This window comes from Acinonyx jubatus, chromosome C1 (assembly GCF_027475565.1).
Source record: "Acinonyx jubatus isolate Ajub_Pintada_27869175 chromosome C1, VMU_Ajub_asm_v1.0, whole genome shotgun sequence".
Classification (NCBI taxonomy): Eukaryota; Metazoa; Chordata; class Mammalia; order Carnivora; family Felidae; genus Acinonyx; species Acinonyx jubatus.
In genome coordinates this window covers 143924504-143940862 of record NC_069381.1, presented here as the reverse complement: position 1 = coordinate 143940862, position 16359 = coordinate 143924504, and the positions used below count along the sequence as shown (strand labels likewise).

General features: G+C 39.3%; 1 protein-coding gene across 5 annotated transcripts in view; it reads right to left on the bottom strand.

Annotated features, from left to right (window-relative positions):
- GPD2 (glycerol-3-phosphate dehydrogenase 2) overlaps nt 1–16359 on the bottom strand; it is a 146086-nt gene that overhangs the window by 102561 nt on the left and 27166 nt on the right. For 4 of the 5 annotated variants that reach the window (XM_053215092.1, XM_027055731.2, XM_015076750.3 and 1 more), the window contains exon 2: nt 2575–2684. In XM_053215092.1, coding sequence (XP_053071067.1) covers nt 2575–2676 — 102 coding nt within the window. In that variant the 5' untranslated portion in view covers nt 2677–2684. Of the gene's footprint in view, nt 1–2574; nt 2685–4843; nt 4947–16359 lie in introns of those variants that run through there. The other variant, XM_015076753.3, reaches the window with a different exon arrangement.

The following is a 16359-nucleotide window of genomic DNA, read 5'->3' as shown; positions in this document are numbered from 1 at the left end:
AAAAGCAAACAAACAGGGGCACCTGGGTGGCTCAGTCAGTTAGGCGTCTGACTTCAACTCAGGTCATGATCTCGTGGCTTGGGAGTTCGAGCCCCGCTTTGGGCTGTGTGCTGACAGCTCAGAGCCTGGAGCCTGCTTCGGATTCTGTGTCTCCCTCCCTCTGTGCCGTTACCCCACTTGTACTCTTGTCTCTTTCTCTCTCTCAAAAGTAAATAAACATTAAAAAATTAAAAAAAAAAGAAAAAGCAAACAAACAAAACATATGAGACAGTATTACCCAAGCACAAAGTTAAGTTATAAACTCTGAAGTAGAACATGCTCACTGTGGGTTACAGAGATAAATCGTGTACAAATTTGGCAATGTTAGATATTGTGACCTCTGGTGCTGGCATTTGCCAGTGTCATTTGAGATGGCCCTGGTAAAGATGGCAGAAGTAACCCAATCCATTAAGGCCTATGTCCCAAACAGAACTGCACTTCTGAAACAGGTTCAGCAGAAGCAGCATCTTTTCACACTTATTTTTAAGCAACCGAGGCAACTGAGCCTTCATGAGGGCAGCCACCACAGCCTTAGCATTGAGACTGTGTAGTTCACAGCGTTGAGACTGGCCAGTGCCCACAAAGACGATGGCTTTGCTTGTGACGTAGGTCATAGAAATAGCAGCTCCCACCTTGTCATCAATGGTATCAAATTTGGTAAGGACGATGCCATCAATGAGCCGAGGCGTTTGAGCCATAGAATGGTCAGCCAAGGCTCTGTTGAATTTGCCCAGCTGGTCCACGGCCTCATTGCCTACTAAGGCCTCCCCCACAAACAGCACCAAGTCGGGTGTGTTGACAGTAATGAGCTTAGCCAGGGCAGTCATCCGAGGGGCATTCCTTGCATGCAAGGAATAGTGCATCGGGGGCGCCTGGGTAGCTCGGTCAGTTAAGCATCTGACTCTTGGTTTCAGCTCAGGTCATGGTCTCAGGGTTCCGTAAGTTCAAGCCCCGCATCTGGCTCTGCGCCGGCAGCATGGAGCCTGCTTTGTCCTCTCTCTCTCTCCCTCTTTCTACCCCTCCCCCACTCATGCTGCCTCTGTCTCCCTCAAAATAAATAAATAAACTTTAAAGAAGTAAAAAAATGAAAACTAAAGGAATAGCGCATCGGGCGTGATCCATGAGTGAAGACGCGCTTCCTAGCAAGTCAGTCAATAATACCCTCAAGGCATACACCTGGGGAAGCCTCACAGGCAATGTGCTCACAGGTAAGAATGAAAAAGACTAACACAACCTATTCAATTCTGTCTGTCTTTAGGAAGAAGCACTAAAAATGAGCCTTTGTGCATGTGTCTGTTTTGTGTTTTGTTTTTAACTATAAGCCAACAAGTTGATTCTTTTTTTTAATTATTTTTTAACGTTTATTCATTTTTGAGACAGAGAGAGACAGAGCATGAATGGGGGAAGGTCAGAGAGAGAGGGAGACACAGAATCTGAAACAGCCTCCAGGCTCTGAGCTGTCAGCACAGAGCCCTACGCGGGGCTCGAACTCATGGACCGCGAGATCATGACCTGAGCCGAAGTCGACGCCCAACCGACTGAGCCACCCAGGCGCCCCAAGTTGATTCTTCTTAATATGTGTTTTTAAAGTAGTATTTCTCATTCAGGACCTGGACTCTAAGGACTGTGGCGGGCTCCATTGTCTTGGAACACAAAGAAAAAGACAAGGGCAAGACAACCCATGGCGTCAAGGCTCTCGCAAAAATGCAAAAAATGAGTAGTTAACAGTCTGCTGCAAACAGTTTCCCAAATTCCTTTACCTTCATCTTTGAATCGAGAATGCACTACCAAGCTGGTATCATAAAATGCCCCGGTGACATGGGGAAGGGAGAATAGGAGACTAATACTAATTACTAGGGTGACTACCAGCATTTCAAGCCTAAAAGGAACAAAACCAGTCATCAAAATTATTTCCTGGCATCAATTTGGCATAGTTGTAGTGCAAAGGGAAAAAAAAAACATTTTTTAAATAAAATTAAAATAAACTGAGCCCTTCAAATTATTTAGAAACTTCACACCAATCTCATTTCATGGCTTTCTCCCATTAAAAATTTTATCTACCATCAAGTGATACTACCTAAGTAAGAAAACCTTTAAGGAGTAAAACCAAGATTCAAAGCTGGGCCCTTTGTATAGACTCTTTTCCATTTCCTGTCTCAGATGCCTGCCTGCCTTCTAATAAGACAAACTTTGGCAGGAACATAGAAGGTATCCAGACATTTGGATGAATTGGACAAGGAAAGCCTAAAATGAACAAAGCCTGGGGCTTGGAAATGAGGCACTCTTTTAAAACCAAAGAGCCACAACAGTGGCTAAATAATATAATGCTTTCTGATAGAGAAATTCACTTTTTAAAAAATGAGGTAACACCATAGTTCTCATGGACCATTAAGGTAGTGTTCCAAATTAGTGCCTTTCAGATCAAGTTGAGACCGTAATTTCTACACAAAAACCATTAACATACACATGCCCCATACGTAGTTCTTTAACAGATTTAAGTTTCATATTGTAATCAATACATGCATAATTACTTACTTGTTTCCTTCTGTAATGAGCAAACTGAGAGAGGCCTAGAACACTTGCAAGAGCACCTCCTCCAACAAGAATAGTCCCTTTCACTGCCTTTTGAAATGCCATTTCTTAGCCTACAAAGAAAAACAAAAAGGAAACAGAAAGAAGTGAATTAGGATTTTTATTAGATAACAATCCCCATAATAAAAAGAGACTCGCAATTCTGAAACTGTGCTAAACTACAAAACAAAACAGAAAATAAGGAAGTTATAATGGGCCAAAAATAACGCTCAAAAAAAAGGAGACCAGGGAACTGACCACGTAAGAGTGGCCTTCCAACAGGAATTAAAGAGGAGAGCAAATTAAGAGACAACCGAGGATATTTACACAGCATAAAGTCAAGAGAGCCGTGACAAGAAATGGTATTGTGTATCTGTACTTGCAGATTCGTTCCACTGCTAATCCCCTCCACAGGGAAAACTGGGGGAGGTCTGACACTAGTCCAGAGTGAGCTTCCCATTTACTTCAGGTTCTTTGGCACGGTTTTAACTCAAACTGCAGCACGACTCCCTTCCTGAGCTTTGTCCTCCTAAGGAAGCTCTCACTAGAGCCAAGAGCCAACACAGCCCTTGTTGCTAAAAGAGTCTACACTTGACAGGGAAAAAGTCAACGGAGGGGCCCCTGGGTGGTTCAGTCAGTTGAGTGTCCTCTTGATTTCGGCTCAGGTCATGATCCCAGGGTCTTAGGATTGAGCCCCATGTAGGATTCCACACTGAGCACAGAGTCTGCTTAATATTTTCTCTCTCTCTCTCCCCCCCACCCCCCCTTCCTGGGCTTGTGCTCTCTCTCTCTCCTTCTAAAATAAAAATTAAAAAAATTTTTTTTTTAAGTGAAAGGAAACCATGCCTGATCCTTTCACAAAATGGCAGAAGATCATTGCTAGTGATTGACATAATTCCTTTCACTATGGGAACTTAACAAAAAAAGTTTTCTTCTAGCCAGGTTGCATGGCACCACAATTTCAAGGGGAGCCCCTTCATATGAAGCAATCTTCGTGCTTACTATATATTTCTGAATAAAGTCTTATATTGCATTAGCTCCTTGACTTTCTTCTCACCTTGAAATACATATATACATATGTACGTATATACATATACATATATACACACACATACACACACACATATTGTGCCATGGGACTCATGAAATTTTTTAAAGTGTTTTTGAGGGCTTCAATATATTTTAACTTTGTCAGAAACAACACACACAAAAAGGGCATAAAAATGAAAATTCCACTAAAAGAACTCTTGCCAGCTTTTATTTTGCTAAACTAAAAAAAAAAAAAGATAACACTGTGTGATCACATAAAAAGAAGGAGAAGAAGAAGAAGGAGAAGAAGAAGAAGGAGAAGAAGAGGAAGAAGGAGAAGAGGCAGTAATAGTTCTAACTTAGAGTTGACAGTGAGCAATTTGATGTAAGACTTTCATCCACCATAGTAGCTGGCACACCCACACCTTACAGGAAGGCACCACCCTACTTTCCTGAATGGGTGGAGGTCAGACCTGTCTGGACAACATACCTTATGCTCTACAGGTATCTTATGACTCAGGAAAGTATTTAATATAAAGTCAGTTTTAACCTAGGGATGGTAAAGAACATATAGATATCTCAACGTAAGTTATGTCACCGTTAAAATGTTTGGGTCCGTATAGGGTGAATAGAATCTATTAGCATAACTACGTTAAATCAAAGAATTTCAGTGAAGTGGATAACTGCGATTCTATAGAAAATTTATTTTGGAATACTATAAATTACATACTAAAATGAAAGTTGGCATTTCTGAAAATTTTATTTTTCCTCTGATCTCACTCCTTCTGACAAAGTAATAAATCCTAAGACCCATCTTTTTTTTATTAAGATTGTCATCAGAGAAAATATTTCACAGGCATATGTTTCTCTACTGCTGGAGTTCTCTTTGTCAAACATGCCCTCTTTCCCAAGTTATGCCAAACAACTTGTACATGATGGCTAGGGGCCGCCATTCATCAGCCAACTCTAAGCAAAACCTTACATCCAAGGTTGCTCTGATAACTGAAAACCTCAACCAAGCCAATTTGGAAGGCACTCATTTGTTACAGCCTACCACGATTCCTAGTGCCTTTGTATGTTCACATGGGTGCCTATCACACGACAATGGAAACCCCAGCAGCCTAGAGATAGACTAGGTAGGACTCAAGCTAACTGGGTTCCCCTGACAAGGAGGGACAGAGAATAGAGACCTAGTTCTATTTACCTAAACAATGCATGTGCCCTCCCCATAGAGACAGCAGCCTGGTGGTCCGTTGGATGTGAGCTTTGTAGCTGATTGACTTTAACTCAGTATCATTGCTTCTGAATGGATAATGTCATTGATGACCTCACAAAGGATACCACACACGAACATAGCCAACGGAGGCATGTTATATAACACAGTCAAAGAAAATGTCTCAGTGGAGGTGTTCACTCAGCCAGTTCAGTTTGGAGTCTTACAAACTGTGTAGGTTTGTAAGATTTTACAATTCTGTGCGTCCCTGTATTCCCTGCTCACCTTAGTAGAGAGCTTCAATTTGACTTCTGAAACCAAAACAGACCAATGGAGATATTTTCATGAGTTTTCTCAATGAGCCACTAATACTCATGAAAACTGCATTAATATATTATTTTTCAGAGTTAGTGATCATATGGAATATAATCAATATTTTCTTTTTCCCAGTAATTTCATAAAATAACCAATGCTTAGGGGATCATTATTTCTACTGGGATCAAATCCACCTCAGATCATCTAGCTAGTTGTGATGAATAAATCACACTTACAAGTAATTAAAAAACAAAAGCACAAAATCAATTTCACCTGGCTCTCCTAAGATTATTCTCCTCCTCCTCCTCATCCTCATCAATGTTATAATGTTAACAGTTGACATTTATTGAGTATCTCCTAGGTAATAGGCACGGTGCTTTTAATTTTACACAGCTCATATCACCCTCACAACACCCTAATTTCATAAAAGAGGCAGTTGTGGCTCAGAAGGAGTAAGGGATTTGCCCAAGGTCACCAACCAGTAAGTGACAAAACCACAACTTAGTCTATACTCTTAACCACTGATTGGTTCTGCCCTGCCTTTTGCTCTCAGAAAAGCAACTTCTCCCCAAGGGCCACACCATGTTTTACTGTTATTCCTAAAAGAAGACCCTCTTTCTCAAACACTCACCCCATGTATACAGTCCTTGGCATTAGAGTTTCCCTAGGCAATGAAGAAGGCTTTGGCAAAATATCTATGGTAACCTTCTGTCACACAATGTTAAGAACTTTGTTTTACTGTTGAACAAAAGAAATTTAAAACCAGATAAATATAAACCGTATGCTGTGGACTACTTGTGCCCACTTGCATTCCATTATAAGGAGACAAGTTTTCGCAGTGATTACAAAGGGGAAAGATTGTTTCCATCCAAGCAAAAGCCCCAACCAGAAAATCATCAAAGAAAGGGAACAAAAATATCGATAAATCTTCACCTTTCACGACCAAAAGTGTGAGAAACCAAAGGTAGAAAAATCATCCGGAAATAAAATTCGCTCAGTTATTGTAGCCTGGTGTCTATACTTAATAGCCTATGAATTAAATTGCGTATACATTGACTCAGGACCAACTCTTGCATTTGTACAGACAAGTAAGTGCCAGTCCTCCAATTCTTGCAAGGAGAATATCAACCCAACTCAAAAACCCCTGAACAGGGGTGCCTGGGTGGCTCAGTCCATTGAACGTCTGACTTCAGCTCAGGTCACTATCTTACAGTTTGTGGGTTTGAGCCCCGCATCAGGCTCTGTGCTGACAGCTCAGAGCCTGGAGCCTGCTTCGGATTCTGTGCCTCCCTCTGCCTCTGCTCCTTCCCTCCTGTGCTCTGTCCCTCTCTCTTTCAAAAATAAGTAAACATTAAAAAAATTAAAACAAAACAAAAACAAAAAACCCTAAACAAAAGGTAGTCAACTAAACATATCAGTGAGTTAATGAACTGCCCTCAGGTGCTTACAGTCAATTTGGAGAATTAAATATCAAAGTCAGTCTTGTAACTCTGTATTACAACTAGTTGCGCTACATTGAGTGTTATTAATACTCTGATAGACCCTGAATAGCAATCTTAAGAAAGAACAAAACTGGAATCATCATAATTCCCGATTTCAAACTATATTTCAAAGCTATATTAATCAAGAGTATGGTACTGACATTATAAACAGACCTATAGATCAATAGGGAGCCCAGAAATAAACCCATGCACACATACATGGTCAATTAATTTTCAAAAGGAGCCAAGAATATACAATGGGGAAAGGATAGTCTCTTCAGTGTTGTGAAAACTGGACAGCCACATGAAAAAAGAAAGAAAGAAAGAAAGAAAGAAAGAAAGAAAGAAAGAAAGAAAGAAAGAAAGAAAGAAAGAAAGAAATTGGACCACTTTCTACACCATACTCCAAAATAAACTCAAAATGGATTAAAGATCTAAATATAAGACCTCAATCCGTAATACTCCTAGAAGAAAACATAGAGGGTAAGATCCTTGGCACCGGTCTTGGCAACGATTTTTTTGGATTTGACACCAAAAGCAAAGTCAACAAAAGCAGACATAAACAAGTGGGACTACATCAAACTAAAAAGCTTCTGCACAGCAAAAGAAACCATCAACAAAATGAAAAGGCATACAGCAGAATGGGAGAACATACAAATTTGCAAATTATATATCTGATAAGGGTTGATAAATAGATGAAGAAGTCATGCAAGTTGACTGCAAAACAAACAATTCAACTGGAAAAACAAAAAACAAAACAGGCAAAGGGGCTGAATAGACATTTTTCTGAAGAAGACCTACAGATGGCCAACAGGTACATGGAAAGGTATTCAACATCACTCATCACCAGAGAAATGCAAATAAAAACCAGGATTAGATATCAACACACACACGCACACAGGTGAGGAGAGAGAGAGGGAGAGAGAGCACAAGTGTTGGCAGTGTGGACAAAAGGAACACTCATGCACCGCTGGTGAGAATGTAAATTGGTGCAGCCACTATAGAAAACAGTACAGATGTTCCTTAAAATATTAACCATAGAGGGAAAAAAAGTTAAACCTAAGACTACCGTATGATCCAGCCATTTCACTTCTGGGTATTTATCCGAAGAAAATGAAAACACTAACTTGACAGATGGTCCCAAACTCACAAGAGTAATCAGAGCTAAAGGTATGGCTTAGGGAACCTTATGCCTACCCCCGACAACAGGTCACTGCGACACAATAAAATGTGCTGACTTCTAGCCAAACAAAAACCGGGTTTGCCACTTCTCATAGTTTCCTGACCCTTCCTTCTAGCTAACCCTGCAACTTATCTGGCACAAGCGAATTCTTAGCTGTCCTTCAGGACTCTCATTATGGAAAGACTTCAAAGATGACCATCCTGTTTCAAAGAGTCCTTGGGGCTCGCCACTTCTGCCTCCTCCCATTCCGAAGTAAGGTTAGTCTCCTGCTTGTATCACGCATTTGAATAATTTCACCACACACTTTTAGACTTAAAAACAAGAAAGAAGTACCCATTGAAAAAGCCTGAGGGGTAGGAGTGACTGGGTGGCTCAGTTGGTTAGGCGTCTGACTTCGGCTCAGGTCATGATCTCACGGTCTGTGAGTTCGAGCCCCGCATGGGGTTCTTTGCTGACATCTAGGAAGCTGGAGCCTGCTTCGGTTTCTGTGTCTCCCTCTCTCTCTGCCCCTCCCCCGCTTGTGCTGTCTCTCAAAAATGAATAAATGTTTAAAAAGAAAAAGAAAAGAAAAAGGCTGAGGGGCCAGCCTCTCAGCAACCACCCACAAAGTTATTCTGGAACAAGACCACACTTCTTGGCCCTTGAATTCTCCAAATAGAGTTCTCAAACTCTTTTTCCCTGTCACAGCTTCTTTCTGAATTTAGCTTAAATAAAAATCCATCCAAGGGCGCCTGAGTGGCTCAGTCGGTTAAGCGTCCGACTCTTAACTCAAGTCATGATCTTGCTGTTCACGGGTTTGAGCCCTGCGTGGGGCTCTAAGCTGAAAGCCTGGAGCCTGGTTGGGATTCTGTCTCTCCCACTCTCTCTGTCCCTCCTCTGCATGTGCATGCTCTCTCGCTCTCGCTCTCTCTTTGTCTCTCTCTCAAAATAAATAAGTAAACTTAAAAAAAAATCCAAATGGATTTATCACTCATCTGTGGAAGGAGCCCTGGGTCTCTTCACCTTTACAAAAATTCTCCTATTCTCTGGCCACTTGTGTAGAAATAACAATTTCCTTTTCTATCTCCATGCTCTCCCTTCTTTTAAGTGGGTGGGGGTGGGGGCTGGATGCACAGAAAAGATCATTTTCAGAAGAGTAATTTCAACCACAAGCTGTGCGGTCCTGGGGACATGCACTCCCTTGCAAGATGTAAGGGCATTCTATGCCCCTCTGACCACCTATGGCAGGTGCTACTTCTCTAAGCCTTTTACCTAAGCATCTGAAGGTCCAAAGGTAGCAAAGAAGCTTCTACTTGAATTGTGCAGTCATCTATCCTACACGTGCATGGAAAACCACTCCATCTATTCTGAGTCATGTCACTTTTTCAAACCCACAGAAGGCACAACCGCACAAGTCAGAAGACCAGGCCTCAAGATCCACCTGCATACAAATTCAGTGACTTATAGGAGAAGGGTGTGTACATCCTACAAAATACGGGTGTAGGACCGCATCCAAGGAAGTCTATCATCATCGAACTTGGAAGCAAGTCCACAGCAAAATAAGTGACCACAAAAGCACCTTCCCACCCAGCCGTCCAGTTCTAACTATAAAAGCCAAGATTTCTTGGTGTTTTGAATTGGACACGTTTCAAACAAAGCAAAACCTTTATTATTCCGATCGATGATATATCAGATGTTTTATAGAATTCCCTTTAAGAAAGTATATCCCAGGGGCTCCTGGGTGGCTCAGTCGGTTAAGCATCCGACTTCGGCTCAGGTCATGATCTCACGGTCTGTGAGTTCGAGCCCCGCATCGGGCTCTGTGCTGACAGCTCGGAGCCTGGAGCCTGCTCCGGATTCTATGTCTCCCTCTCTCTCTGACCCTCCCCCCGTTCATGCTCTGTCTCTCTCTGTCTCAAAAATAAATAAACGGTAAAAAAAAACAAAAAAAAACAAAAAGAAAGAAAGTATATCCCGGTTCAGGCACACCAAGTGTATGCTGATAAAGCGCTTAACAGACAAGTAACAATCAAAGCACACCACACACTACCTTCTCTTTCCCCAAGGCGGGCTCAACAGTGCAGATCAAGATCAGCACTCGGCCTGCAAAGGCATCCTCCCCGGCCAAACGAGAGGCCCTTGGAGGCACATACTTTTTACACGGTGGCGTGGGAACCCCACAGAAACAGAGTCAGCCCTCAAGCATGCTTTTTGAAAGCTGTCAGACACAAATGAACAAAATAATCAACAACACAGGCCCATCAGCCTGTTCTCTGGAAACAGAGAGGAGCCTTAGTCCATAAGCTGAAAATGAATTGGTCCTTTTTTGGTTGCTTTCAAGGTTTTCAAAAAAGATTTTGGGCCAAGACTGGATAGGAAATGGACCCAAAGTTTATCCGCAGAAGACTATCCCAATGGAAATAAGTGAATATGTGTGCGTGTGTGTAAAATATTATGTTATATTTATACATATTTTAAAAGCCACAGACACAAGAGTAACAATGACCCCCTAGAGTTTTAAAAAATACATAACACTGAACAGAATATCAAAGGACAAACATAAAGGGTTTTCTGAAGTCACTAAGAACAGTATTCTCTTGATAAAACAAAATAAATGAAAGAACCAAGTAAAAGTCAGCATGAAAGTTAGAAATATAATGAATCTTCAGATTCTGGATGTGCAAAATTTTGGATTATAGCTGATGAGGAAGCTAAAGCAACACAATCACACATTGTTGCCAGAGCATCCATACCCCAGCTTTGACACTAGAACGCCTTAGGGAATTTTTCAATTTCCAATCAGTTCCCCCAGGAAATCCCAAGCCAGAGGGGCTCAACCCAAAAGATGGAGGAAAATCTTAACAAAGGAAGACTATTTCAATGAAGACAAAAGAGAAAATCAGAAAGGGAAAAGAAACTGAAAGAAGGCAAATGCAATGTTTATATTGGTTCACCTCGCTTCCAGCCAGAAAGTACTTTGGAAACGCTTCCCACTAGTCTCCCTGGGACCCTCTGGGTCAGTTACGTCATTCTAGGAGCAAACACACGGCTCCAGATGACCGAGAAAGAGGTTAGCCCAGGACCATTCCGCAGGCTCATGGGAGGGCAGGAGCCTGGAGGCTTGACAAAGGAGGAGCTGGCACAGAAAAGGGTTCGGCTGGCTCCAGGGGTTCAGATCAGAGATTAAGAAATGTAAGCAAAAGGCACAAAGAAAAGAAAAAAAAAAAAAAAAAAGAGAGAGAGAGAGAGGGAGAGAGAGAGAGAACAAGGTCAGCAACCATTTAAAGTGAGCCAGTGAAAAGTCTCTGTTTACAAAAAAACTTGTCTCAAACATTCTTACATGAATCCTTCTGGTGTGCAATTGCAATTTTTGTTTAAATTAATATGTAAAGCCATACCAATTAAAGCATTTATTTTACAAAGTTGTCTAAAGGGGAAAACATATAGAAAGGAAGGAGGAGCAACACAAGATTATAAACTGGCACTCTAGTCCTCATTTATTATGTAAGACTCAATTGTTAAAAAAAAAAAAAATGTTTCCAAGGCAACTTCCATATTATGTATTTATGTTTTCTGCCGATTCAAAAATGCACACCAATAATATAGTCACACATTTGACCCCTTTCCCTTATTTCCATGAGGTTCACTATAGAATTATAAGAAATCAATAAAGCCCTTCTCACCCAGTAACAGACTTATATTCATTAAATGCAAATGATCTTCATTTAATTCATAATGGAATGATTTGCTTTCCATAGAATTGCTTTTAAAAATCATAAAGAATGATAGTTAGCTCTTGCAAGTGAACTTGTTTTGTCTTTTAAATTCATTTGAAAACTAAAATTAATCTATATTCTTTACCATCCTAGACATGCCAATGGATTTGTGTTTATAGTTGTAAAATCCTATCTTTAATTTTCTTTGTTCACCCTATATGTCATTTAAGGTAATCTTGAAAAACATAAAATACCCTCCTAAGTGAAAATCTGGAGCATTAGTTCCCCCAAAATGCCCACCCCTTACAAAGACACAAGTCTGGTTTAGATACTTAGTAGATAATGTGCCTAGTATGAAATTTAAAAACTTGCATTTACATATCAATAATATGAAATCCTCACTTAAAAAGAGTACAGTAGACACTTACAAACACTTTAATTCTGCCTTGAGGAAGAGAGAAAGTTACCAGTGAATCAAAGAACAAAAAAGTTCTTTCGGCAAACAGACCACAGTAGTCCTCTGCTTCCCTCAGTATTTCTGCTCCTTTACTAATGCTATTGTTGAGTTAGAAAAATGGTTCAAATTCCTTCGGCAGCATAAACCCTTTTTTAGATTTTATTTGCTGTTATAAAATCTACTTCAGTAATTAAGAAAAAAAAACCCTTTGTTATGAAACAAATTGCATGCCAAACAATAGAGTTCAAAATATCTGTTTTTACATTAAAATATATCACGCCTCTCATTCAGATTTATTGTAACTATAACAAAGCCTTATAAAGTAATCATAATCATGGCTGTTGAATACACATACCAAAATGCTTCATAAAAAAGCATCTACCTCACCATATAAATAAATGTATATTAAAAGGACTTAGGTGCTATAAAATAGTACATGGCACTATTTCAAATGAAAAGTTTTTAAAAATATATACAGATGATAATGAACTTATTAAACTCTATAGTCAAAAGAAATACACCTTAAGAAAATTTCAGTGAAACAGAATGTTCAGAGAAAAGAAGTGCTTCGGATAATTGTGTTTCTATTTGCCTGGATCTCAACCAGAGATCTCTTGCTGTTTCTCCAATATCTTATATTTTTTATTAAATACAGCATTATGAATTAGGATAAACTATACACTGAGTGTGGTTACTTTTCTTTGAAGATTCAAAAAATCTTAAAGACTCAAGATTAGAGAAAGACAGATATCACATGTTTTCATTCATATGTGGATCCTGAGAAACTTAACAGAAGACCATCGGGGAAGAAAAGGGGGAAAAATTGTTACAAACAGAGAGGGAGGGAGGCAAACCATAAGAGACTGTTGAATACAGAGAACAAACTGAGGGTTGATGGGAAGGTGGAGGAGAGGGGAAAATGGGTGTTGGGCATTGGGGAGGGCACTTGCTGGGATGAGCACTGAGTGTTGCATGGAAGCGATGAACCATGGGAATCTACCCCCAAACGAAGAGCACACTGTGAACACTGTATGTTAGCCAACTTGACAATAAATTATATTAAAAAAATAAATAAATAAAACTGTTCTCTCAACATTGCCAATTACCCCTCCCAAAAAGAAAAAAGAAAAAAACCCTCACGATCCTAACTGTGAAAACTCTTTTTTAATAGCATAGATATGGAAAACTTTGAAAAGTTGACTTTTTTTTTTACTTCAAAATGTTGATGCCAATTGATTTACTTAGCTTTTGTTCATTATTTTTATCACCCAATGGAAAGAAAATGTACCAATTCTTTCACAAGTTCCTGTTGCAATTGCATTATGCATGTCATGAGAAAGACATTTTAAGAAGTAGTTGTTGAAGATAGTTTATGAAACCCTGAGCTCATAAAAAAAAAACTATGACTGATCATTTTTATGATAATTAGTTATAGCACAATAATTTCAGTTAATTTAATTTACTTACATTGTTAAAAAAAAAAAACAGTTCTAAATTTGATTACAGCTCAATTACAGCTCTATTAACGCACAAGACATGGCAGGGAGTTATAATAGAGACCAAGAATGTTGGGGTAGGAAGTCAGTTATTCTGCTTCCTTAAGCTTGAGAAGATCCCCAGGAAATAAAGCCAACCACTTTTTACATCCTATAGCCATTTTTTCCCTGCAGCCTGCTGAAATTTGCATTTAAAATTTACTCCCCAGTGTGTCTACTAATCCACTACATGTATAAATGTAACTATCAACAAATTACACACACACAAATCTTAGATGCAAAGGAAACTGAAGATATACTATAGTCAAAATAATTATATATTGTATTATTTAGCTTAGTGATCACATTCCCTAGAAACGTCTGACCATAAAAGAAATACAAATTGGACAACAGGAAAGACAGACTGCAGAGTTCACATTTCTAACGAAAATTTCTTTAAAATGTATGGAATACAAGTAATATGACATTTTGTAAATGCCCATTCCCTCACCCCCCAAAAAGGAAAAGCAAAATAGTCAGTCTTCTTTCACCTATGCAAAAATAATAATCAAATCTGTATTTCCACATCAGTCTTCTTGGCTAAAACAGTCTTGGTCATAAGATTCTATTCTCCCTATTTGAATGAGGCATCCTCTTCAAGCCTCTCCTTTTTAGATTTTTTCTTTTCTTCTTTAAAAGGACTGGCACACACTCTTAAGTGGAAAGCATTCAAGTACTAGACTATAAACAAGAGTAGTCACTGTGCATGAAATACTGTGTACCAACATTACTCAGCTAATACCCTAGCATTTGACAGTCTAAAATTTAATAAAAGGCACCAGAGAAGATAAAGGGTTCTTCTCAGTATTCTCTCTAAAGTTGCTATTGCTAAGAAAGAAGAAAGAAAGAAAGAAAGAAAGAAAGAAAGAAAGAAAGAAAGAAAGAAGGAAAAGTGAGAATAGACAAACAAAAACACAAAAACAAACCTCTATACTCTTTTAATCCTAGAAACACCAGAAAAAAAAAAAAAAAAGAAAGAAAAAAAAAAAGAAAATCACCAGGTATGTTCCAGAAGGTGAGATTGAGGAGAATTTCCTTGCTATTCTGTCTCTACCAGTAATTTGCTTTGTGATTTCAGGCAAGTCATTTGAATTTACTGATCCTCGCTCCACCTATAAATGAAGTCTTTTTGAAAATGTCCAGAGCTATTTTAACTTTAAATGTGTATTATTTTGTCTGTTCTTCATTCAATAGCTACAGGAGAAGAAAACACTGTCATGCATTAAAGGCGGTACTAGTTTAATCTCCTATGTATTTAGCTCTCTTGGAATGATTAAGGCTTGCATTCATTCTTCCATTCAGTAATTATTGACCTATCACCTAACGTGTTCCAGGCACTGAACATAGAACTGAGAACAAACACGAAAATCCTTGTCTTCTAAGAGCTTTGAGTGGAGTTCACAGTTAAAAAAAAATAAAATAGGGGCACCTGGGTGGCTCAGTCGGTTAAGCATCCAACTTTGGCTCAGGTCATGATCTCACAGTCTGAGAGTTCAAGCCCCGCGTCAGGCTCTGTGCTGACAGCTAGGAGCCTGGAACCTGCTTCGGATTCTGTGTCTCCCTCTCTCTCTGACCCTCCCTGTTCATGCTCTGTCTCTCTCTGTCTCAAAAATAAACAAACATTAAACAAAATTTTTTTTAATAAATAAAATTTAAAAAGTCTAAACTATTTTGAATTAAAATATTTCAAAAATGCAAGTCACACTTTGTCTTCTTAAAAAATGTATTAACCATGAATTCAATTATTGATGACTTACAGCCATCCCTATGTACATTAGACTAAACTGTAAGGGCGATGCTCTGAGGAACAGTACAAGGAACAACACCATTAACCTCTTTACTAAGCATCCAAAGCCAGACTTGTTCCCATTTGAATTCTTCTGTTTATAAAGTTTTTCTGCTTCTTCCAAACTATCAGGCTGATGGTAATTTTCCCTACAGATCTTTGAGCTCTCTAGCTCACTTGTTTGTTTTGATTGTTTTCAAGTTTATTTATTTTGAGAGAGAGAGAGAGAGAGAGAGAGTAGGGGAGGGGCAGAGAGAGAGGGAGAGAGAAAGAGAACCCCAAGCAGGCCCTGAGCTATCAGCACAGAGCCCAACGCGGGGCTCCATCTCGGGAACCGTGAGATCATGACCTGAGCCAGAATTAAGAGTCAAATGCTTAACTGACTGAACCACCCAGGAGCCCCTCTCCAGCTCACGTCTACCTTGTTATTTCACTGTGGTCAGAAAAATGAGAGCCGAATTAGTTAAAACTATGCTTAAAATACCAATAAGTATCTCTGAGAAAGGAAAAGGAGCAACTTCAGTAAGCATTTCAACATTTGGATTTTCAACATTCTGGCTCCATCTATCTATACAAGGGCCCTTCCCCCTCCTTCTTTCCTAAGTTCTAGGTCAGCGTTGTTCACCAGATAATTTCTGAAGTTTGCTGCGCACAGTATGGACTGACTCAAACTGCACTAGTCTGTTATAAAGCTTAAGAATTTCCAATCAGATATAAGCACATAGTCCAAGATCAGAAAAAGAAAATTCTTACTTCAGTTCTGCCTCATCTGAATTAAATCCACATTATCTTGAAAAAACAAAATGTGGCAAAGCTGTTGGCTTCTGCTCTGGAAACAATTAGAACATTTTTCTGTGCTCTCTTGGATTCACAGAAAAGTTTACAGATAAATGGGCCAAAAAAGAATCTATTTGCCACTCCTAAAAAAACTTAAAAATTCCTTGTTAGAAATTGGCTTATGAAAAGCACATTTATTGTTGGTGAGTAAAACATAAAAAAAAAATTGTGCACTCTAAGACACAAAAGCAAGCATTCGGCAAATTTTCAGGAAAGCA